The following is a 25,961-nucleotide window of genomic DNA, read 5'->3' on the forward strand; positions in this document are numbered from 1 at the left end:
CCCGAGAAACTGGAAACATGAAATCATAGTTGTTAATCTGATTTTCAATTTTCCTTATTAAACTTAAGCAAGAAAAAAACATTTTAATAAATTACAATTTTATGACAATCATCTTACATGGAAGATAGTAAGGAAAAAAGAAAACTTTTCAATGACAGTCCACCAAAGTAGTATTGGTCATATTCAGTCCCATGTTAGCTCAAGGGGTCATGTCATCTCAAAAAAAAATATTTTTAAGATCAACATACAAGGAAAACATTTCATTAATCTGTTTCACTACTGCAAAAAAATATAATTTATAAATAAAATATTAGAAAATACAGATGTCAACTGATATTAGATACCCAGAACTATAATTATTTTAGCCATTAAATAGCTAAAATTATGAATAGTAAAAGATGAAAAATAACTTTCAGATTTTATCTCTTATTTAGGCAATTAACTTCCAGGAATGTTTAAGATTCAACAAATATTTTTTGGCTCCCTAGTATATGTTAGGCATTGTTCTACACTAGAAAAATGGATGACAACCCTACCTACATGGATAGTAGTGATAGTAATGAGAAGGCAAAGAAGTAATTATGTAACATCAGAATGTGATAACTACAGTAGAGAAAAATAAAGAGATACAAGAGAGAAAAATAAAGCAGTGTAATGGGGATAGGAATGCCAGGGATATTATAGATGGAGGCAGCTTACCTTTTACCTAGTGTAGTCGGGGAAGGCCTCACTGATGGAAAAGTAACATTTGAGAAGAGGCATAAAGGAAATAAGGGAGTTAGCCAAGAGGACATTTGGAAGAAAAGCATTCCAGACAAAAGGAATAACAATGAGGAGACTTTGAGGTGGAGACCAGCTCTGAGAAATAGAGCCCAGTTTGGCTAAAATGCAATGTATTTATGTGTGTTTTTGACAGGGGAGGAGAGGAAGGCAAGCACAGGAAAGAGGCAGGTAACTGTGCAGGGCTACGGGAGAGTTGGTCTAGGAAATTAATAATCCTAGGTTTTACAATTAGACAAAACATTCAAAATTTACTGTGGAATAAATAAAATGTGATACTGTAATGTGATCTAGGCTCATTCTTCATTTCCTAACAATAACCCTATTTTACCATGTTCTTAAAAAAAGAGAATATAAAATTTCTTCCTTTGGTGATTTACTCAATCTTTTCAGGAACATAATGAAATTAAGGCACATAAATTTTTAAAAAAATGTCTGTGTGTCTATGTGTGTGTGTTCAAATATTCAAGAATGTAAAAAATGAAACATTTATCTCTAAAATGTATAACAAAATCTTAAGTTCTCTGGCAAAAGATTTCAGTGACACAAATGAGTTGCTAATATATACTGGACACTCTGTTTGTCTGCCTTCTATTTTCCTCAGCAGAGCAGCCCCAGGGATCTAGTTCAAATATTGTATCTGGTTAAAACAGACTGTATCACTCTTCCACTCAAAACAATCCCCCATCTCCCTAAGTCACTCATAGAAAAAGCCACGATCCTTACAGAGGTCTATAAGGCCCTACACAATCTAAACCCCTGTTCTAGTTATGTATTGCCCTGTAACTAAACCACCCCCAAAATGTAGTTACGCAAATCTGCAATTTGGGTGGGGACAGCACGTCTCTGCTTCATTTGAAGTCATTTTGGACAGTTTGAATGACAGGACCTGGAATATGTGAAGGTCACTCTTTCATGTCTGGCAGTTGATGCTGGCTGTGGGCTGGGAACTCAGCTCTAGCTGTGTCCAGAATGCCTCCAAGTGGTCTTTCCTCAAGGCCACCTGGCTTCCTCATCATGGTGGCTCACTTCCAAGAATGAGCAACTCAAGAAACAGAGCTGGGTGATAGCTATATCACCTTTTCTAAACTAACCCAACCTCAGATATCTGGATTGCAGCCTCAGTTCTGCCATAGTCTATTTGACAGATATCAGTCAGTAAGGCCAGTCTATGTTCAAGGAATTAGATTTTGGATAAGGAAGCATGCAAAAGAATCTGCAGACATGTTTTAAAGCCACCTCAGCTACCCTCACCTCGGAGCTCATATTCTACCACTCTCTTCCTTGCTCATAAAGCTCCTGCCACCCACGTTTCCTTGGTGTTCCTTAAATATGTCAGGTATACTCATACCTCAAGGCCTTTGCAGTTGCTGTTTCTTTGCCTACCTGGAGGGCTCTTCAAGGTCTCGATTCAAATATCAGTTTCTCAGTGAGGCTTTCCTGGCTACACAACACTCCCTATTTTCTTTCCCTAATGTATTTTTCCACTGTTACAACTATTACTATCTAACATACTTATAATATTTTGCTTTGTTATTATTGTCTCCTCCTCTATAAGAATACAAGCTCTATGAGAACAGCAATTTTTATCAGTTTTGTTCACTGCTGTATCCTCAGTAACTACACTGGTACCCAGAACTCAGTAGTAGCTCCAAAAACATTTGTTAAAATGAGTAAGAATAACTGCAAAATAATGAAAAAGATAATGTTCCTAACAATTTTCTACTTAGAATATTAATTTTTAACTGTCCTTACATAAAAGAGGAAAATGAAAACACAAACCTGAGTAAGTCACACTGTGAAGAATTCATCTTCAAAACTATTAATCATCTGACAGTGAACTTTAGTTACAACAAACTGACCCAATATATCGATTATCAAACTTAAATTTTTGAAGGAACAATTGATAGTAATTTTTCAGAGCTATTAAAAGGTTACCTTCAATGCACAAAATATACAGGCATCTCCCTGACAAACATGTCCAGTCAAAACCCGCAAGCTTCGTCGGAATATATCCAATTGCCATAAGACCTAAAAAACAGTAAGATGTGAAGGAAAAAGAAACAAACAGATTTTTCTTACTGTAACAAAAGACAGATTTAGATATTTTACAAATTGCAAAAAGCTAATAAGTAACTTCTTTTAATTGCCTGTACATAATCATACATACATAACCGCTGGAAATAACAGCAAGTATAAAATTGCTACATGCATGTTGTGCATATATAAAAGTTGGATTCAGAAGACACTGTTACTGGTGCACATGAAAAACCATGACAGGCATGGAGCAGGCAAAAACCAACTCCTCATTAAGGATTTGGTCTGAACGGGAAACATGGAATACCAAATAGAAAAGTTGGCAGAGACATGAAAGAGGAAGTGATTATAATACTTGAAACAAACTGAAATTTTGAAAGGAAATATCATTAGACTTTAAAGCCAGAGTGTACTAAATAGGGGTCTGCACATTATGCCAAGAAAAAGGGGTGAGCAGAGGTGTGTGCAGTCACTGTACATGGAACAAGAAAGGGGGTACCTGTGTACAGCATAGTAAGCAGCAGCCATTAATAAATTACCTAAGTATATACTTGCTGCAATTATCACTTATCTTCTGCTACTAAAAGACAAAGATAAAGCAAACCCAAAAAGATTGTAACTGTCAAATCAGTCCAGTACATAAAATCATTCTGAAAAACCTAAATTCTACACAATGAGGATAAGAACAGTACTTGTGTCTCATAAAGTTCTTGTAAGGATTAAATAATATGTAATGTTTCTAGAGCAGGGTATGGTACTCAACTGGCATGCAACGAGTACCAGCTGCTATTTGTGACTGATACTACTACTACAATAAACAAATAATATCTTCAAATTTCTCTATCTTTTAGTCGTGTCCTCAAATAACCTAAGAAAATCTATTCATGATCTCTCCTTTCTCCCAAATAAAAACAAAAAGTAAATAAAAACAAACTGGTTTTAATATGTCCTATATTTTCAACTACTCCACAACTAAATGTCATTTTAGAATTTCTCCTTAAACGTTGCCTTTTATTAAAGCATAATGAATAGGATCAATTTTCCTACCACAAATAACTCAGTGTTTTTGCAAAGCACTTGATGATGTTTAAAAACTTTCTTGAGTATCACATCCTAGCATATTTTAAAAAATACAATGAAATCCATTTTACCAACAAAGAAAATGATTTAATGACAGCACAGCTTTAGAAATAGTATACCACTGAGGTTAATAAAACACATCTGAAGGCAGGTGTCTGGTTTCTAATTCTGAGTTTACTGTTTACCAATTTCTGGACTGACTCAGGCAAAATATTTTCTGGGACTCAGTTTTCTCATCAGTAAAATAAAGATAAATGTAGTACTTACCTCTTACGGATGTTGTAAGGATTAAATTAGGTGACATATGTAATGTTCAAACAGGCAGTAAGAATACAAAAAATGTGAGCTATTAAACAGTATTATAATACTAAATGTTATAACTTTGCTTCTCAGACATTAAAATCACACTAATGTGTTATTAGACCTAATTGTACTGCTTTTGCATTAAAGTTTAAAATATTCAGCTAAAATAGAATACCCTCTATAATCTGTTTATAAAGTTAGTGAAGTCTTCCAAATGTAACTAGAATGTCTTCTGTGATTACAAAAACTCTGAGTTACACTGGATCAAACTACAGATGAAATGTTTTATGTGATTTATTTCAAGTTCCCTGTACATTACTGTCTTTAACACAATAGTGTAAAGGCTACTTTAACAAATGGCTATCACAAAATAATTATCCTAATTATAGTTAATCTTCATCCATTTCATTTTATTTTATTTTTATTTATTTATTTTTTAGATGGAGTCTCACTTTCTTGCCCAGGCTGGAATGTGATGGTGCTCTTGGCTCAATGCAACCTCAGCCTCCTGGGTTCAAGCGATTCTCCTGCCTCAGCCTCCTGAGTAGCTGGAACTACAGGCGCCTGCCACCATGCCCAGCTAATTTTTGTGTTTTTGGTAGAGACAGGGTTTCACCATGTTGGCTAAGCTGGTCTCAAACTCCTGACCTCAAGTGATCCACCTACTTTGGCCTCCCAAAGTGCTAGGATTACAGGTGTGAGCCAATGTTCCTGGTCCCATTTCATTTTAAAATGTTGATTATATTCTATCACTTATTTTTAAAAAATTAAGGTTTAAGCTAGTTGTTGAACTAATTAGTTTTTAGCAATATACACTTTTTCATTATTTGCATGTAGCAATTTAAATGGTGCCTAACAAAATTAATGTAGTTATTTTTGAATATTTATACATATTTCTTATATTAGTCCCAAAAGATCAACACATATCTATACATATATTAAATACAAACCTTTCATCATACATTCTTTACTTAAAAATAATGTAAGAAATAGCTTAAATATTAATATGAAATGGCATATAAATTCATTTTTCTGTCTTATATCAGATCTAAACATTGTAATGTCATGTTTAGTAAATTCTTATAAGACATATTCTACAATTTATTTCTCAGCATTTTTTAAAAAGTATTCATCAAATTGCAAATCAACATTTGCATTCTGAATTTTCAAAAAGAAAGTCAGGTCTTATCTCATAGAAAATCTATTTGAATAGTTGTTTTGTCAGGGAGAATTGGCTTTGTAAATTAGCTTAAATGGCAGATAACAGAGACCAGCAGATCCCCCAAAGCTGCTAGAGTTGACAGGGCAGAGTACTGCAGAGAGCTGCACAGAGAGTTAACATCAGGGATCAGTAGACGATCCCCCTCCAGTATTTGGGGGTGTACTATCAGGAAACTGTCTGAGGCCTGGGAAAGAAACACCCAAAAAGATTAGAGGGAATACTGCCCAGAGCTCGCACAGGCCCAAGATAGTGCCTATTCCTGCAGCCAAAGAGAAAACTTCATAATTCACAGAGCAATGGTTGAAAAAGAGGAGTCTCAATAGCAGAGAATTTAATCCAAAAGTAAACACAGCTCTGTCCTGCCTAACAAAGTTTAAAGTAAAATGATCAAACTGCTTCCAAATAAACTCTGTCTCAGAACAAAGTTCTATATTATTTTTAGGAATATAAAAATATCCATAACCTGACAAGGTAAAACTTGTCTGACATCCAACAAAACATTACCAAGTATTAAAAGAAAACAAAAACAAGATAAGAAAAAAAAAAAAGAAGTTATTGAAACACACCCAGTATTTATACAAATAACAGAATTAGCAGACAAGTACGTAATAACAATTATTACAACTACACTTCACATGTTTAACAGACTAGCAAATGCTAAGTAGAGACATGAAAGAGATTTTAAGAAGACCAAGATCAAACTCCTCAAAGTGAAAACTACAATGTCTAAGACAAAAAATACACTGGATGGGATTAATTGCAGTTAGGCAATACAAAGGAAAAGATTAATGAACTTGAAAATGGAGTAACAGACACCACACAAAATAAAACACAAAGAGAAAAAAAGACTGAGAAAGAAAATAAAGAGAGCATCAGTGAGCTGTAGAACAACTGGAAAACTTCAGGCAACCCACTGCGTATGTAACTGGAAAACCCCAAAGGAGGGAAGAGTCAGAAAAATTATTTGAAGAAATAACAAAGTGTTTCCAAATTTGATTTAAATCCAAAACCCACAGATCCAAGATGCTCAACAAACCCAAACACAAGAAATATGAAGAAACCTGTATCAGGAAACATCATTAAATTGGTTTAAGCCAATGATAAGGAGAAAATCTTAAAAGCACCTAGAGAAAAAGAACAAATAACATACAGAGAAACAAAGATCAGAATATTAGATTTTTCATTAGAATAATGCAAGCTAAAACACAGAGAAGCAAAAATCTTTAAAGTACTGAAAGAAAAATGTCAACTTGGACCATCTTTAATGAGTGAAAATATCTTTCAAAAACAAAAGTGAAATACAGATCTTTTCCAGACATACAAAAGCTGAAAGAATTGATCACCAATAAACCTGTATTACAAGAAAGAACCTTCAAGCAAAAGCAAAGGATATCAGATGGAATGTGGATCTATGCAAAAAACTGATGAGCACCAGAAATGGCAACTATGCAGAGAGTATAAGTAAACAGTCTTCATGGTAAATGTCAGAAGAACGTTCATTTTTTAAAAAATACATAATCAGGCCGGGCGCGGTGGCTCAAGCCTGTAATCCCAGCACTTTGGGAGGCCGAGACGGGCGGATCACGAGGTCGGGAGATCGAGACCATCCTGGCTAACACGGTGAAACCCCGTCTCTACTAAAAAAATACAAAAAACTAGCCGGGCGAGGTGGCGGGCACCTGTAGTCCCAGCTACTCGGGAGGCTGAGGCAGGAGAATGGCGTGAACCCGGGAGGCGGAGCTTGCAGTGAGCTGAGATCCGGCCACTGCACTCCAGCCTGGGCGACAGAGCGAGACTCCGTCTCAAAAAAAAAAAAAAAAAAAAAAAAATACATAATCATAGGAATACTTCTCAATGTTCTGATCCATGTAAGTTTCCTCACTCAAAATTTTCACCTGTTCTAATATGCGTTTTGTTTCTCTGAACTATACATAGTATTTTGGGTGCTAATGAAACGGACAGAAACAGAGGGGAAACGTAAAAGGGAAAAAGGGTAGGAAAACGGATAAATAGAAAAGTATCTGAAAAGGCAGAAACCCTTTCTCACAGCCTGATTCCATCAAAATCATTTAATTCCAGGTCTTTTGGTATCTAATATTTCACTATATCCATTGCCACTGAATAAATATTTTTCTGCATTTGTCACAGTAATGTCAGTGGGATCTTTGAGCCAGGGCAGAACACTAGCATTTAAGTGAACTAAAGTAAATTAATGCTTTCTTAATACCAGCTGCTTCTCTTTCCTGGGTGAGTTAGAGAACATTCAAGTTTGGCATCTGTCTCAGGTAGAAGGCAACGGAGAACACAGCTCTGAGTCAGACGTCTGTACGCTTGACACACTCTACACGTGTTTATCCGTCAAATGAGCTAATCAACAAATATTTTTCTCTATTAGTTTTCAAAAGAAAAAATACACATGAAAAGTGAATCATTATATATGAATTCTTTTAAGGTATATTCTAAGGTCAATAGAAAAATTTATCAGTATTCTAAATCTTCCTCATCTTTAGTACTCTACAATGGTCAGGACACAGGATCTATAAAATCTAAAACTGCTGAATAAAAACTTTATTATGCATAAGAAAGTATAGTTATCTAAGGCAGAAAAGCAGGTTAATTAAAAGATTTTCAATAAGGATTGAAGCAAAATGGATTATCCTCCAATTTAACCAAAACAGTGCTGCCCAAATGATGATTCCACAGAGGTAATTTAAGGACCACAGTGGGAGGTGAAGGGAGTTTGAGTACTGAGATTAAAAACTCTGCATTCTCATTTCAATCCAAGCAGTCTTTTTATTCTATCTACAGGGATCCATATACTGTATGTTTTTTTTTTTTTTTTTTGAGAGGGAGTCTCGCTCTGTCGCCCGGGCTGGAGTGCAGTGGCGGGATCTCAGCTCACTGCAAGCTCCACCTCCCGGGTTTACGCCATTCTCCTGCCTCAGCCTCCCTAGTAGCTGGGACCACAGGCGCCCGCCACCTCGCCCTACTGTATGTTTTTTTAAGGGAGGGGTGTTAGCTGATTAAAACAAAAACATTTGTGTATGTTAGAAAAATGTCCTTAATTTACTAAATAAACCTTTTAAATAAGAAGATTATTTATATCACAGCGATACATCAGTCTGTTGAAAAAAACATTTCCATTTATTATAAAAACCAAAATGACCAGCCAAAACATTTTTGCTCCCATTAAAAGTTATATTAAAAAGTCATTCTAATCTATAGTAACTTTATTTTTAATGTATGAGCTAAATAAGCATTAAACAAAGGATATTCTGAAAAGTACTTTTTAAAATATAGTAAGTAATTATGGTCTCACCTGTACAGCACTATTAAGAAAGCAGCTGTTTTGTCCTGGTTCATTTAACAAGCCTTTGGTAGGGGCTAGGGATAGCATACTTCCAGGCTGATAAACTTTTCCAAGATTGCCACCAGGTTTCCGTAAGAATTTTACCCATGCCATTTTCAAGCAACTTTGTTTGCATTTAGGCTAAAAACTATACATTTTTATGTAATATTTTGGACAATAAAATGGATGTCTTGAATTGTCCACTTAAATCCACTGCAGTCTATTTTAATAATGGAAGTTTCCAAGTCCATATCTTTCCTGATGTTATAAACTCTTAAAGACTTTGACAAGTAACAATACGGTGCATAAACATAGAAGTTCTAAGCACTAAAAAAGAAAGCTGTTTTAAACAAGGCCTTAAAGATGTTTAGATGTGTTAAATTTTATGGGAGCTGTATAAGGTTAATATGAAAACAATTTTTTTTAATGGCTAAAAATACTGATAAACAAATCATCTCCTTTAATGCATAAGCCATTTGTCCTGATGCACAGAATATGCTAATAATACAAAAAGATGGAGAGTTGGCATTTGGCATGATTCCTTTGGTTGTTTGTTTTCCTTATGTTTTTTTAATAAGAAAGTTTTCTTTCTCTTTCCCAGGTGAAGTTATGAAAGGTGACTCCATATTTCATATCAACCGTGACCTCAAAGCAAATCTACAAAAAAGAAAAAAAAAGTTTAAATAAAAGCAAATGCAAATAAGAAAACTCAACTTTACCATTTCAACACAAATATTGAATATAGAATTAAAACTCGTCATAAAAAGGATTAGAACTGATAGCATTCTAATATATATTTTTTTAAATTTCATCATTTACATTTTTAAAATATCACTGTGACATCAATCCCTACCTATCTTAAGCTCAATGTTCAAAGGATGGTTTCATAAGGAAAATATTCTCCAAAAACCTAGAAATTATATTTCAGCTGGTATCCTATATCTGTCAATACTAAATTGTTCTATTTATTAATATACTGTTATCCATCTTACACAGAATTGTATTTTTCCAAAAAAGACAGATTTTATGTAAATGGTATGTATAATTATTCAAAAGAAACCTTTAAGTCATAAATAAATCTTGGTGAATTAAATTTCCATGGTATCAACAAATGCACACTCCTGATTAAAAGGACTTTAAATGTTAAACTTATGAATTAAAAACAAATGAGTACAAGAATACCTTGTTTTATAGCATTTTACTCAATTGCACTTTGCAGATATACTGCCTTTTTAACAAATTGAAGGTGTGTGCCAACCCTGTACCAAGCCAATCTACCAGCACCATTTTCCCAACAGCATATGCCCACTTCATGTCTATGTGACACTTCAGTAATTCTTTTTCATTATTACTGTATCCGTTATGCTGACCTGTGGTGAGTTATCTTTGATGTTACTACCGTAATTGTTTTCAGGCAATATGAACCACTCCCATATACGATAGCAAGCATAATCCATGAATGTGTGTATTCTGACTGCTCCACTGACCACCTGTTTCCCCAACTCTCTCCTGTCCTCAGGCCTCCCTATTCCCTGAGATGCAGCAGTATTGAAATGAGGTCAGTTCATAACCCTACAATGGCCCCTAGGCGTTCAAGGAAAAGGAGTCGCATGTCTCTCATTTTCAGTTAAAAGTTGGAAATGACTAAGCTTGGTGAGGAAGGCATGTTGAAAGCCGAGACAGGCGGAAAGGTAGGCTTCCTACACCAAACAGTAAGTAACCCAAGTTGTGAATGCAAAGGGAAAGCTCTTGAAGGAAAATTAAAAGTGCTACTCAAGTAAACACCTGAATGATAAGAAAGCGAAACTCCCTTATTGCTGATATTGAGAAAATTTGAGTGGCCTGGATAGAAGATCCAACCAGTTACAACATTCCTTCAAAGCCAAAGCCCAATCCAGAGCAAGGCCCTAACGCTCTTTAATTCTATGAAAGCTGAGAAAAAGAGGGTGAGGAAGCTAAAGAAGAAAAGTAGGAAGCTAAAAGACGTTGGTTCAGGAGGTTTAAGGAAAGATACCATCTCCATAACATAAAAATACAAGGTGAGTCAGCAAATGCTGATGGAGAAGCTACAGCAAATTATCCAGAGATCTAGCTAACTGATGGCTACACTAATTAGCAGATTTTCCGTGTTGAAGAAGAAACAGTCATCAACTGTTTGACAGATGAAGACTGTCATCTGCTAAAGAAACAGTTGAAGACTGACAATGATATGGACAGATAGAAGAAGATGCCATCCAGGACATTCTCAGTCAGAAAGAAGTCAATGCCTGGCTTCAAAGCTTCAAAGGACAGGCTGACTCTTTTTTTTTTTTTTTTTTTAATTACTTTTTAATTTTTTCCAACCCTTGTGTTGAGGGCTGACTTTCAATAGATTGCAGTGAGGGAGCTGCTCTGCTACATACAAAACCCCGACCCAGAAGCAGGTCGTCTACAAATGGTTTAGCACCAGGTTCCCCAAGAATGTGCGTTGCGTGACGGGCGAGGGGGCGGCCGCCTTTCCAGCTGCAGGCCAACTCTCTTATTAGGACCTAATGCAGTTGTTGACTTCGAGTTGAAGCCAATGCTCACTTATCATTCTGAAAATTCTAGGGCCTTAAAAATCATGATAAATCTAGACTGACTGTACTCTACAAATGGAACAACAAAGCCTGGATGACAGCACATCTGTTGACAGCATGGTTTACTGAATATTTTAAGCCCACAGTTGAAGACCTACTGCTCAGAAAAAGATTCCTTTCAAAATATTACTGTTTATTGACAATGCACCTGGTTACCCAAGATTTCTTGATGGTGATGTACAAAGAGATGAATGTCGCTTTCATCCCTGCAATAACCATTCTGCAGTTCATGGATCAAGGAGTATTTTGACTTTTAAGTCCCATTATTTAAGAAACACATTTCAGGCCGGGCGTGGTGGCTCACGCCTGTAATCCTAGCACTTTGGGCGGCCGAGGCGGGCGGATCACGAGGTCAGGAGATCAAGACCATCCTGGCGAACACGGTAAAACCCCATCTCTACTAAAAATAAAAAAACAGTAGCCGGGCATGGTGGCGGGCACCTGTAGTCCCAGCTTCTAGGGAGGCTGAGGCAGAATGGCGTGAACCTGGCAGGCGGCAGAGCTTGCAGTGAGCGGAGATTGCACCACTCCCGCCTAGGCGATGGAGCAAGACTCTGTCTCAAAAAAAAAAAAAAAAGAAAAAAGAAAAAAAAAAAGAAAAAAGAAAAAAAAAAAAGAAACACATTTCATAAGGCCATAGCTGCCACAGAAAGAGAGTCCTCTGATGGATCTGGGCAAAGTAAACTGAAAAACCTTCTGAAAAGGATTCACCATTCTAGACGCCATAAAGAACAATCAGGATTCACAAGAAGAGGGCAAAATATGAACATTAACAGGATATTTGGTTAATGATTCCAACACTTACGAATGACTCTGAGGGGCTCAAGACTTCAGTGGAGAAAGTAACTGGATGTAAACAGCAAGAGAACTAAAATTGTAGGTGGAATGTGAAGATGTGACTGAATTGCTACAATCTCATGATAAAACTTGAACAGGGGAATTGCTTCTTGTGGCTGAGTAAAGAAAGTGGCTTCCTGAGATGAAACCAACTTCTGGTGAAGATGCTGTTTAGAACATTACTGCAGTGTCAGGGTTCGACCCCAATTCTGAAAGAAGATCTACGGTGGGGAATATGTTATCAAACAGCTACACTGTTTGATATGCTGTCACATGCTACAGAGGAATCTTTGGTGAAAGAAAGAGTCAATGTGACAAACTTCATCATTGCCTTATTTTAAGAAATAGCCACAGCCACCTCAACCTTCAGCAACCATCACCCTGATTCAGTCGCAGCCATCAACATCAAGGCAAGACCCTCTACCAGCAAAACGGTTACAACTCACTGAAAGCTCAAATGATCATTAGCATTTTCTAACTGTAGCTTTTAAGTAAGATATATACATTGTCTTTTTAGACAATGCTATTTTGCACACTTAATAGACTGTGGTATAGTGTAAACATAACTTTTACATGCACAGCGAAACAAAAAAATTCCTGCAACTTGCTTTATTGCAGTGGTCTGGAATCAAACCTGCAATACCTCAGCAGTATACCTGTATTACTAACAGTTTTGTCTAATCAACTGAATTTTGTTGATGAATTACTTCATTCAACATTTTTTGAGTCACGTATTGAACCAATCACTGGAACTAACATTATAATGACAAAAGGCAGACAATACCTTAATGTATAATAAATTGTACAGTGTACTAGAAGGGTTATGTGCTAAGTAGCAACAAAAGCAATCTAAGAAAAAGAGATAGGAAGTATATATAATGTGGGATGGTTTGTGTTTTTAGATAGGATAATGAACAATGGTCTCATTGAGGTTATATTTGCACAAAGATTGGAAAGGGATGAAGAAGCCACCTGAGAGAAAGAATTCCAAGCACAGTGAACAGAAACCTCAAAGATACTGAGGAGCGTATCTGGTACAGTGGAGAAATAGTAATATAAAGCCTGGTGTGGCAGGAGAAATGTGAACAAAGAGAAAAGTAAATGGGAAAAACACAGATCATGTGGGATCCCACAAGCCCTTTTTAAGAACTCTGGCTTTAAACTCGGGTGATGACCACGCAGGGTGGCCCACATGTGTAATCCCAGCACTTCTGGAGATCGAGTGGGGAGGATCACTTGAAACTAGGGGTTCAAGACTAGCCTGGGCAACATAGCAAGACCTTGTCTCTACAAAAAATTAAAAAAAAAAAAAAAAAAAAAAGCCAAGCATAGTTTTACTCAGGAAGCTGAGGCGGGAGGATTACTTGAGCCCAGAAGTTTGAGGCTACAGTGAACTAAGATTGCACCACTGCACTCCAGCCTGGGTGGCAGGGCAGCAAGATGCTGTCTCTAAAAACAAACAACAACAACAAAAACTCTGGGTAACAGTCATTGAGTTCCATAGCACAAAAAGATGACAGACATAATGACACAGATCAGTTCAATATCATTAATCAAATAGCCATTAAAATAGAGAAGCACTGAAAAATAAAGAAGTATCAGTCTCTAAAAGAATCCAAGTCAGGAGACTTTGTTTCTAGGCCTATTTATTGGCTGCTTAGTCTTAGATACATTCTTACCATCTCTGATTCATGGTTTCTTCACTTTTAAGATGGGGATAACAATAACAGTGCGTTTTAACATAGGTTAAATGTTTTGAGAATTATAAAACATTTGGAGGACTATACAGCCAGTCCTCCATATCCACGAGTTCTGCATCTGTGGATCCAAGAACCACAGATCAAAAATACAGTGTTTGTGGGATGCGGAACCTCAGCTGTGGAGGACCAACTTTTACTATCTGTGGGTTCCCCAGGGTCCACTGAAGGATTTAAGAATCCATGGATTGTGGTATCTGCAGTAGGTCCTGGAACCAGTCCACTGAGGGATGAATGTATTATGTTAGTTGTTTTCTTATTTTAATTTTACTCTACAGTTTATAACCCCTTCTAAAGTGATCTAAATGATCCTGAAACTTTGCGCACAAATTAAGGTTTTCATAAATTTAATCATGTTTTTACAACATTAAGGAAGTTCTGTATTGGTAGTACATTTTTATTTTTAATGAAAGAATCTTTTTGAAATATTTTCAATAAACTTTATTAGACACCAAGTCTGCTCCATGAACTATTTTAATATATACCTTAGCGTACATATAAAAATCACTACCCTTAAGGGGTTTAGTTTGGTGAGGGGCACAGACACAAACAGATAATTTAAAAATATTATGGCTTCCATTCCAGCACAAGATTTCAAACTTCTGCTTCCCTCCCTCCATCTCAACCCTGTAGATTACACAAAAGCAAAAAGCAGTCTAATGAAGGAAAAACCTTGGGGACACTAAAAGCAACTGGCTTCTAGGGTGTTAAGGAAATGGCAACCAAGAGATGCAGCAGGCCAAATGCTACCAACTGGAAAACACCTAGTTATGACCTTTTCCATTGCTCTGGGCAATGCTCTGGGCAGAGAATTTCTACCCTACAGGATGCAATGAGACAGAAAAGCTCTGCTACCACCCCAGTGCCATCTGCAGAGTACAGGAGATTATTATATCAGGAAAGCACCAGAACACAAGCAGTTTGGGAAACGGTAACAAGTTTAGGTCACCTGCAAGGCCCCTGTGTGTTCTGTCCTCATCTGTGCTGCATAAATACAATAAGAATAGCAGGTCCTGGAGAAGATGATGCCTCTAGGCAGGTCAACAGGAAGTTCCTTTTTGGCACCAACTGTCGAAATGCATCACCCCGAATCAAGTTCATACACCCCCCACATCTACTCCATGAAATCACACAAAAACGCATGTTAGAGCCTGGTCTTTCACCCTGCTCCCCAAGCAAATATTACTAGCTCATAACTTGGTACTTCTAGGAAAAATATAACCAGACACTTGGAGAGTATGAGCACAATGAAAGAAAGGCAACAAACTGAACAATCTATACCATAAGAAAAAAGACTAAAGTGAACACAAATTTAAAACAAACATAATAAATATTCACCAATTGAAGATATGTCAAGATTTTTCAAACTGCTGAAATAAAACTCGATGAGTTAACTAGCAAATTGAATACAGGGGCCAGGTGCGGTGGCTCACACCTGTAATCCCAGCACTTTGGGAGCCCAAGGCAGGCGGATCACGAGGTCAAGAGATCGAGACCATCCTGGCTAACATGGTGAAACCCTGTCTCTACTAAAAAATACCAAAAAATTAGCCAGGTGTGGTGGCGGGCACCTGTAGTCCCAGCTACCGGGGAGGCTGAGGCAGGAGAATGGTGTGAACCCGGGAGGCGGCGTTTGCAGTGAGCTGAGATCGCGCCACTGCATTCCAGCCTAGGTGACAGAGCAAGACTCTGTCTCAAAAAAAAAACAGAATATAGGGCAAGAAAATACTAGTGAGCAACAAGTTCAGGCCAAGCAATTCTCCTACAAAACATTAAAAAAGGAATAAGGAAGCAGAAAATATAAACACTTCTCAAAAGGTATGAGACATTGTTAAAATATTTAAATGTCAATATCTAGTAAGATTCTCAGGAAGGGAAATAAGTAAATATCTCTAGAAATGATTAAGAATTTCCCAGAATTAGAGACTGAGAAACTCAGATAAAAACAGGATGTATAACTCAAAGAATTCAAACATGATGTAGGAAAAAAGAGAAGTAAGATGAAAACTGTGAAACCTAAATACTAAAAAGAAAACAGATTTCCAAGTCAATTTATAGTCAAACAATAGAAAAAATAAATCCCAAAGTAAAATTTTACAAAAACTGACATCTTTACAAAAAGCCTGATAAAGGTGAAAAAAAAAAAAAAAAGAAAGAGAAACATAAACACTAACGAAATTGATAAAGGAGAAATGACCAGACACATAAGCAATGGTAAGAATATTACTTTCTTTCTTATGGCAATAACTTTGAAAATCTAAAGGAACAGGTAATTTCCTACAAAATACAAATTACCAAAATTAATACAAGAAAAAATGAAAAGCTTAAAAAGGCTAGTTTAGAAGAAAATGGAAAAGAGATAAAAGTTCTCCCATGTTAAATGGCATCTGGGTCAGATAAATTCAAAGTTAAATTTCATCTAGACTTCAAGTAACAGTTAATTCTAGTGTTAGATCCCTGCAGGCCACAGGGAAAATGAAATAGAAAGTAACCCCAAATCATTTCATAAGGCTAACATATCCTTCATATCAAAACATAGTAAATCTCATATGAATGTGACATGATTATAGGTACAAAAATTATAAAGAAAATGCTAGCAAACAGAATCTATCAATATGTCAAAGGAATAACATACTATTGAAAAGAATAATGCAGTTTATTATGAGAATGAAAACGTGAGTCTGTATTTATTCTCTCAATAAATATTTGGGAGGCTGTGAAGAAAATAGCTAACAGAGCATTATTCATAACAGTCAAAAAGTGGAATCAACCCAAACAAATGTCCATCAACCAATCAATGGATAAACAAAATGTGTTATGTATATTCATATAGTGGAATATTATTCAGCCATAAAAAGGAAGTAGTGACACATATTACAACATGAATGAACATTAAAAAAGTTAAGCAAAGTGTAAGAAGTCAGTTACAAAAGATCACATATTATATGATTCCATTCATATGAAATGTCCACAACTAGGAAATCTACTAAGATAGAGAGAAGATTAATGGTTGTTTAAGACTGGACAAGTGGGGGCTATAGGAGCATGAGGGGCGATCATTAAATAAGAATGTTCCAAAATTGACTGTGGTAATGTACATATATTTCTGTGAATATACTAAAAACCACTGAATTTTACACTTTTAAAGGGTGAACTGTATGGTATGTGATTACATTTCAATAAAGCTGATTTTTAAAAAGAGCAAAAGAAAAGACTTTACATAGCACTCCTGAGACTGCCATCCTTACAGTGGTCTGCTTGCAGGGCTGACCTTTGGGAATTCAAGATTTGGGAAGGCTTCTATGACCCTGATAAGAGTGGGTCACTGCACTTAAACTGCACAGACAAAATGTTTATCCTGAACACCTGTTTTCCTTCTGGAACTCTGGAATTTTGGTACGTCCCAGGCAGAGGATGCTTATGTGACCACCCCATAATAAAATGTTAAGCACTGAGTCTCTAATGAGCGTCCTGGTACACAACATTTTACACATGTCATCACAAAATCTATTGCTGGAGAAATCAGTGTGCCGTGTATGACTCCACCGGCAGAAGACAACTGGAAGTTTGTGCCTGGTTTCCTCCAGACTTCACCTCCTGCTCCTTCTCTGTTTGCTGATCCTGCTTTATATCCTTTCACTGTAATAAATCACAGCAATGCATACAACTATATGCTGAGCCCTGTGAGTCCTGCTAGAGAATCAACAAATCTGTCAGGTGGGAGGGATCTTGGGGACCTCCAAAATCAGAGGAATTATAATACAGTAGTTGAAAGCTGCTTCATTTCTAGCAGACTGGCAAAAATATAAAAATACTATTGGTGAAGATAAAAGGGAAGAAGTACCTTCTTTCACTGCTAACAAAAAATGTAATCATACTATTATACTCTCTGGCAATATTAGATCAACATGGCAACAACTATTAAAATTTAAAACACACTTCAACCTCCAAAACTCAATACTGAGAATCTATACCCCAGAAATAAAAGTACTATTTTTATTGAGGTACATTAGGTTGTACTAGTAAATAATGAAGGAAATAAAGTAAATATCCATCAGTAGGAACATAATTGCTAACAGGGTGTTTGCAGTGAATTCCTATAATTTTATGTTACCTCTGCATTCACTTTGAACATAAGTTGGACTTTCTCGTATCAGAAACAGTGCTCAGTTACCCTTGACAGTTTCCAGTTTTCTGCCTGCTAGTTCCTCAATGTGGTCAATCCAGATATCTACTTTATACAATTGCTTCCTAGTTACCACCTCTTTATAGGTGGTCAGTGAAATACAACCCCCTTGACTTGACCTACTGACTCACACAGCCTGCATGGGCTGTGCAGATATGCCACAGTGACCACCTTTCAGTCGCAGTGACTCCATGAAACATGTACCCACTTACTCTAAACCCACCAATTAGAACTCCCTGCAGGAAACCCACCTAGGTAATATCCTGGACTCCAATAAAGGCTTTGGCTCACAGGTTCCCCTTGCTCTCTGTCTCTTGCTCCCTACCCAGTGGTTGAATATGCGTGTCTTGGTGGCTCCTCGCTTCCAGTTGGCCGTAGGAGGCATGCTGCCCTCTCCTCTCTCAATTTGTAAGTAACACTGCTTCTGTTATTTCATGTGTTTTAGTGAGTTGTATCCTGTGTGTCTCACCCAATAACAGCGGAATCCAACTTCTTTTCTGGTCAGGACTCTTCCAGAGAATGGCTATCTAGATAGGAATAAACTCAACACAGGTAAGACAAGAGCTACAAGGGCATCTGCCAGTATAAACAAGTTTCCTGTGAGAGACACCTATCAAGGGTCATGGATACTAAGGCATTAGGTCATATGCCAGGATAAAGAAGTATCCTGTGAAAGGCACACTGTAAACACCAATGACCAGATCTCCTGAAGTCCTGTCAGGGACGGGGTAGTGTTTATAGCCACTCTCCAGAGACAGACCACAAGACCACATTAGAGGAAAATACAACAGTGTTGTTGAGTGACAAAGGCAAAATGCAGGAATTTAATATGATCTCACTTTGGTAAAACAATGTATGTGTGAAAACACATATGCATTATATGATCACCTGAGCAAGGAGTATATATGTATAAGTGAAACAAGGTTAGACAGCCAACTTAGAAAATAAAAAAATATTAACTCAGTTATGTGCAGCTGAAGCCCAAAGAAAAAAAGAACAAAACATGTAAATATGCAAAGTCAGAGATATGCATATTATAGCATAAGATCCACGTGGAAGCAGAATGGGCTTCTTAGAGAGGTTACATCTTACTATAAAACGAAAAATGAGCACAAGTTTCATGTGTATGTTGGGAGGATAAGATGTATTTCAAAGAAATGCTATGAACCAAGTAATCAAGTAATATACACAATAAAGTATGAGGCAGACAGAACCAGGGGTCAGATCATGGCTGGTCTTGAAGGTCACATAAGAAATTTAGACTTCACCTAATAGGTGGCAAAAAGCTTTTGTTGGTTTTAAGCAGGGAAATTACAATCAGACTTGTGGTATAAACAGACCATGGCAATGAATCAGATGAATTTGAGGTAAATTAATCTGCACGTAAAAGGGATAAATTGGGAGGCTGGTGAAGGAATGCGGAGGAGAGATGGCATGGGCCTGCACAAGGGCAGCGGTAGCAGGAACAGGGGATGAATATGACACTCTTTCAGATGTAAGGTCAGCAAAACCTATGAAGCATAGAGGAAAGTAAAGAAAGTTCCCAGGTTTCTACAGTGAATGGTAGTAGGACTGTTACACCAACTCATATAGCATTTATAGGAAAATGAGCTTGTTTGAGAGAAAATAGAGTTCCATTTGGGATAAAATGAAAGAGATTCTACAGAACATTCAAGGGATGAGATCCAGTAAACATTTAGATTCAAAAGGTAATCCTGTAGAAGAGTTTAGGGTTGAACATAATGGATTTTCAAGTCATGAACATATAAACATAAGAAACCATAAGAATAGATGAAATGGTAAAGAAAGGGCATGCAAGTGAGAAAAATGGCAGCCTGAAAGAATATCAGAAACACCAGGTTTATGGTAGTAATTATTACACTGGAGCCAAAAGGACAATATTATTTTAGTCTTTATTTCACATAATGGCACCATATATAGATGGCTGGATGGATGATAGCAGATAGTCACTATAGTCTATGTTGTGCACAATTGCTATTATATCTGACAGAGGTCTAGAGCTGATGTTGCTAAGACCATTCAGATTTATAATCCCCAGGCAGAATACTTGGGTAGCAAAAAGGAAGGCAAAGCAGAAGGAATCTAACTCTAACAGAAGGTCTAGAGGAACAGCTAGTAATTAACTCCTTCCTCCCTTTTATTCCTCTAAATCTACTTACACACACAACTGTAGTTTTCCTTACTCTTTCTTCTATTTTATATTGTTTTTTCTATTTCTATTTTAGTCTATTTTCTATTCGATAAGATACAAATTAAACCATTCAGAGGTCACTAGTATCTCAGTGACAGCTAATTTTCCTATGTACAATATTTTTGTACATAGGATGTTTAAGTTAACCAGCTTTTGAAGTGTAAGTTGCAATCAATAAAATTCATCCCGTTAGTGTACAGTTCAATAAGTTTTGACAAACCTACAGTCATGTAACCATTACCAGAACCAAGCTATAGAACATTTCCATCACCCTGAGAAGCTCTCCTGTGCCGCTTCACAGTCAATAACCTTCCTCACTGTGGTAGGCAGAATTCCAAAAGTGCACCCAACCCCCATCCCCAGATTTCATACCCTATAGAAACCTGTAAATATGACAAGATATCTATTCCATTATCACATTACATTATATGGCACAGTTGACCTAAAAATATGGCGATTATCTGGTTGGGCCTAATGTAATCACATGAATCCTTAAAAGCAGAGCGCCTTCTCTGGCTGGTGACAGAAAAAGAGAGATTTGAAGCACGAGAAAGACTTGATGTGCCATTGCTGCTTCGAAGGTGGAGGGGGCCTTAACATGAGAGAACAGGTCCTGGTTGACAGTTAACAAAGAAACAGGAACCTCACTCCTACAAGGAAATACCTCTGCCAACAACCTGAAGGAACCCGAAAGCAGATTCTTCTTCCTTAGGGTCTCCAGATAAAAGGCCAGGTCATTTGATGCTTCGACCACTTTTGTAAGACAGAGAGCAGAGAATCCAGTTAAAAACGACCTAGACTTCCGACCTACTAACACTGTGAAATAATAAATGTGCATTGTTTTAAGCTGTTAAAGTTGTGGTAATTTGTTACGTAGTATAGAAAATTAATACATTCAACCCGCAAGGAAACACTGATCCACTTTCTGTCCTAGTTTCAACTTTTCTAGAATTTCTCATAAATGAACTCATACTTTTGAGTTTCATCTATATTGCTGCACAAATCAGTAGTTGTACATTCCTTTTGATTACGGAATAATATTCTTTTGCTTATCTCTTTACCAGTAGGTAGATTAATTAGAGTTGTTTCCATTTTGGGGTTATTATGAATTAAGTACCTATATACATTGAAGTACAAGTCTTTCTGTGGACACATTTTTCTTGTAAATACCTAGCAGTGGGACTGCTAGGTTGTACTGTAAATGTATGCTTAACTTTATAGAAAATTGCCAAAGTGCTTTCCTAAGTTTTTGAATACAATTTTTAATTCCCCCCTTATATAGGAGAGTTATAACTACTCTACATCTTCAACAATTGTTACTGTAAGTCTTTTTAAGTTAAACTATTCTAGTGGGTGTGTTTAGCAGTATCACATTACAGTTACAATGTGCATTTCTGTAATGACTAATGATATGGAGTAGTTTTATGAAGATATATGCCATACATATATCTTCAGAGAAATACACATTCAAATCTTCTACTTATTATTGTATTGGGTTGTATGTGTTATTGACACAGGAGTACTGGGAAGGGAGGAGCATGGTTCCTTTAAATGATATGGAAGTGGGGAAGGGAAGTGCTGGGTAGAGGAGGCTGTGGTCACTGGCTAGGGCTCCACCTCCATGGACCTAGGTGAGGACAGGCACTCCTGCCTTTGTGCCCAAATGTTGCATTTTCCAAGACCACCCTGGCCCACCACGCCCCCATCCTGGGCCTATAAAAACCCGAAACCTTAGTGAGCACACACACACGCAGCCAGATGTCAAGAGGAGCACATGGGCGGAAGATGTGAGCGGCTGGTCATCAAAAGAAGCATGCCAGCACAAAAGCACATCAACAGGCACTGGCACACCACCAGGTCATTGATCACCGGGAAGAGGCGGAGTTTGGCCGGGGCCAACTAGTAGCCCAACTCCAGGTGAAAACCATCTCCCTTCTGGCTCCCCCACCGGCTGAGAGCTACTTTGACTCAATAAAACTTTATTTATATAATAATAAATTTTATTTATACTCATTCTCCAAGACCACATTTAATCCGATTCTTCCCCTACACCAAGGCAAGAAACCTGGGATACAAAAAGCCCTCTGTCCTTGTGACAAGGTAGAGGGTCTAATTGAGCTGGTTAACACAAGTGCCTATAGGCAGACTAAAAGAGCCACCCTGTAACACACGCTCACTGGGGCTTCAGGAGCTGTAAACATTCACCCCTAGACACTGCCATAGGATCAGAGCCCCAAAGCCTGACCATCTGTATGCTCCCTTAGGGGTCTGAGCGGGGGACACTGAAGAAGCGAGTGACACCCCCATCGCACAAGGGAACCTTTCCTGTTTCATTACTATTGTTTTAAGTCAATCTCGGGTCACTGCAAGCTCCGCCTCCCAGGTTCATGCCATCCTCCTGCCTCAACCTCCCAAGTAGCTGAGACTACAAGCACCCACCACCACGCCTGGCTAATTTTTTGTATTTTTAATAGAGACGGGGTTTCACTATGTTAGCGAGGATGGTCTCAATCTCCTGACCTCGTGATCCGCCCACCTCAGCCTCCCAAAGTGCTGGGATTACAGGTGTGAGCCACAGCGCCTGGACGTTATTAGAGTTATAATCATCTCATAAAGTGAACTGGGAAGGGTTTTTTCCTCTTTAATTTTCTGGAAGAGTTTATGAAGACCTGCTATTATTTCTTCTTAAAAGACTGGTGCAATTCATCAGTAGCACTATCTGGGCCTAGAATTTTCTTTATGGGAATACTTTAAATCACAAACTCAATCTCTTTGATAGAAAGTGCTACTTAGGTTTTTACTTCTTCTTCAGGGAGCTTTCATAGTTTGTGTCTTTAAAGGACTTTTCCCATTTCACCTAGTTGTCAAATTTATTGGCAAAAAAATTCACAATACTCTGTATTATCCCCTTAATGTTGGTAAGGTTTGCAATGATGTCCATTCTTTCACTCCTGATACTGTTAATTTGTATCTTCTCTTTTATTGATCAGTCTTGGCTAGGGATCAATTTTATTGATACTTTCAAATAATCAGCTTTTCATTTCACTAATTTTTTTTTTCTATTGCTTTCCTGTTTTCTATTTCATTGGTTTCCAGAACTCTATTATTTTTTTTCTCTGCTTACTTTGGGCTTAATTTGCTCTTCTTTTTCCATTTTTCTGATAAAAGCTTAGAGCTTTCTTCTTTTCTAATATAAGCATTTCGTGTTATAAATTTCCCTCCACACTGCCTTAGTTTAAATCCCACACAGTCTGCTATATTGTTTTCAATTTTATTCTGTTCAACATAGTTTCAAATTTCCCCTATTCAACTTTCAAGTACTCCTTTCCCCAGCCTCCTGGAGTTTCTCCCTGTACCCAGTTCCCAGCCAGAGATTCAAGGGCACTCTTATGCAGACTGCCAGGGTTTTCTCTCTGTGAAATTCTTTCCCTTCTAGCATTGTGCTCCACAAATTCTAGTCACCTCAGCCTCCCCGACCATAGCTTTAAATCAGATCTATAAAGATATTTATAACTAACTTCCCTCCCTAACTCCACAATATTTAAATGCACTGGGTTTCATTGTTAAATAATTCTAAACCTCATACATGCTAAGAAACACAAGTTTAAAATGTGACAGTCATGATATTCTTTTGGCTAGTATATAGTAATTTGCATTCTAACAGTTCATTGTTAACACTCTGTAATATAATAAAACATGGCTGCTTTGGGCTTAATGTAGCATTTACACATCGGTTCTGTTTAAAGAAATTCAGGCCAGGTGTGGTGGCTCATGCCTATAATCCCAACACTTTGGGAGGCCAAGGTGGGCGGATCACGAGGTCAGGAGTTCAAGACCAGCCTGGCCAAAATGGTGAAACCCCGTGTCTACTAAAAATACAAAAATTAGCCAGGTGTGGTAGCACACACCTGTAATCCCAGCTACTCAGGAGGCTGAGGCAGGAGAATTGTTTGAACTCAGAAGGTGATGCTTGCAGTGAGCCGAGATAGCACCATTGCACTCCAGCTTGTGCAACACAGCAAGACTCCATCTCAAAAAATAAAATAAAATAAAAATATTTAAAAAGAAATTCAGGTCTCCAATAAAATACTATATGGATATAGGTACTTAGACTGTGATGCAAATCATCTTCCTTACTTTGAGTTATGGTCAAAAAAGTATGAAAGCTACTAAACTAAACTAACTTTTTTCCTTCTTTTGACACTGTAAGAAATATCAGGTCAGGAGAAGTTTAATGGACTCCAGGTTTTAGAGACTGTAAGTAGTAGAGCTAAAATTCAGAATTAAACACTTTAAGGGCCAATTTAACACTTTTACCTCTAACCAAAGCACCTATGATGATCAGACCTGTTTTTTGTTTGTTTGTTTGTTTGTTTGTTTGTTTTTTGAGACTGAGTCTGGCTCTGTCGCCCAGGCTGGAGTGCAGTGGCCGGATCTCAGCTCACTGCAAGCTCCGCCTCCCGGGTTTACGCCATTCTCCTGCCTCAGCCTCCGGAGTAGCTGGGACCACAGGCGCCCGCCACCTCGCCCGGCTAGTTTTTTGTATTTTTTAGTAGAGACGGAGTTTCACCGTGTTAGCCAGGATGGTCTCGATCTCCTGACCTTGTGATCCGCCCGTCTCAGCCTCCCAAAGTGCTGGGATTACAGGCTTGAGCCACCGTGCCTGGCTGATCAGACCTGTTTTAAGGTAACCCTAGTAGCACTAAGAAAAATAATGTGGAAGGTAAAGATTCTAGAAGCACATCAGGAAGATCACGAACACAGAAGTACCAGGGAGGAAACTCTTAATTAGTTGGGATTTCTAACTTGTCCTCTAGCAAGTCACCTTCTCCTTTTTTGACTTTTCACCAACCCTAAAATCTTGGTTCTCTACTATTTAAAGGCAGCGATCTTCAAATTGGGATATGCACATCCAAGAAAACATAATGATTTTCCCAGAGATTAAAGGTATGGTTAGATTTAAAGGAATTAATTTACAGATCTGCCAGTTCCAAATTTACACTTTCCTAGAACTGATCTGGCTAACAATTACTCTGTAGTTCTTTCCCAGTTCTGCTTTCACAATTGCCTTCCTCCTACTTTACAAGATAATGACAAATACCCTTCACCTGTCCTACATCTTACTGCATTCTATTTTCTAGGTTTACTACAAAAATCTCCAGGTGCCAAACAAAGGAGCAACTCAAAATATTGGTGTACTTTAAGCTTCCTTTAATTGGGCACCTTAACTCACGCTCAACTTATCTCACTAAAAGATACATTTGTAATAAACTTTTAACTTCTTAGGTTTTAGTTATTTCTTAAAATGTATTATGTGCATATAGATACTGAAAATGGAGACAGTGAAAGTTCAGATTTACTGGTTCCCAAAGTAATTTTATGTATAACATAATCCACAAGGGAAAAATATACATCTTTTATTTTATTATAAAGAAGTATAATAAAGTGGTTGAAACGATTTAAATCATAAAAATAATTATAAAAAATAGTGAGAATATATTATTATTATTTTTTTATTACATGTGTTCCAGGAGAAAAAGAAGTAATGTAAAATCCAGCAATCCCTAGTGGTATATATCC

At 37.4% G+C, this 25,961-nt stretch overlaps 1 protein-coding gene across 3 annotated transcripts in view; it reads right to left on the reverse strand.

The window, feature by feature from the left end:
* LOC105486174 (ubiquitin specific peptidase 53) overlaps positions 1 to 25,961 on the reverse strand; it is a 77,091-nt gene that overhangs the window by 40,934 nt on the left and 10,196 nt on the right. For all 3 annotated transcript variants that reach the window (XM_071093095.1, XM_011748897.2, XM_071093098.1), the window contains exons 3-4: positions 8,742 to 9,428; positions 2,719 to 2,811 (exon numbers count right to left, since the gene is read on the reverse strand). In XM_071093095.1, coding sequence (XP_070949196.1) covers positions 2,719 to 2,811; positions 8,742 to 8,885 — 237 coding nt within the window. In that variant the 5' untranslated portion in view covers positions 8,886 to 9,428. The remainder of the gene's footprint in view (positions 1 to 2,718; positions 2,812 to 8,741; positions 9,429 to 25,961) is intronic.

Source organism: Macaca nemestrina, chromosome 3 (assembly GCF_043159975.1).
Source record: "Macaca nemestrina isolate mMacNem1 chromosome 3, mMacNem.hap1, whole genome shotgun sequence".
Lineage (NCBI taxonomy): Eukaryota > Metazoa > Chordata > Mammalia > Primates > Cercopithecidae > Macaca > Macaca nemestrina.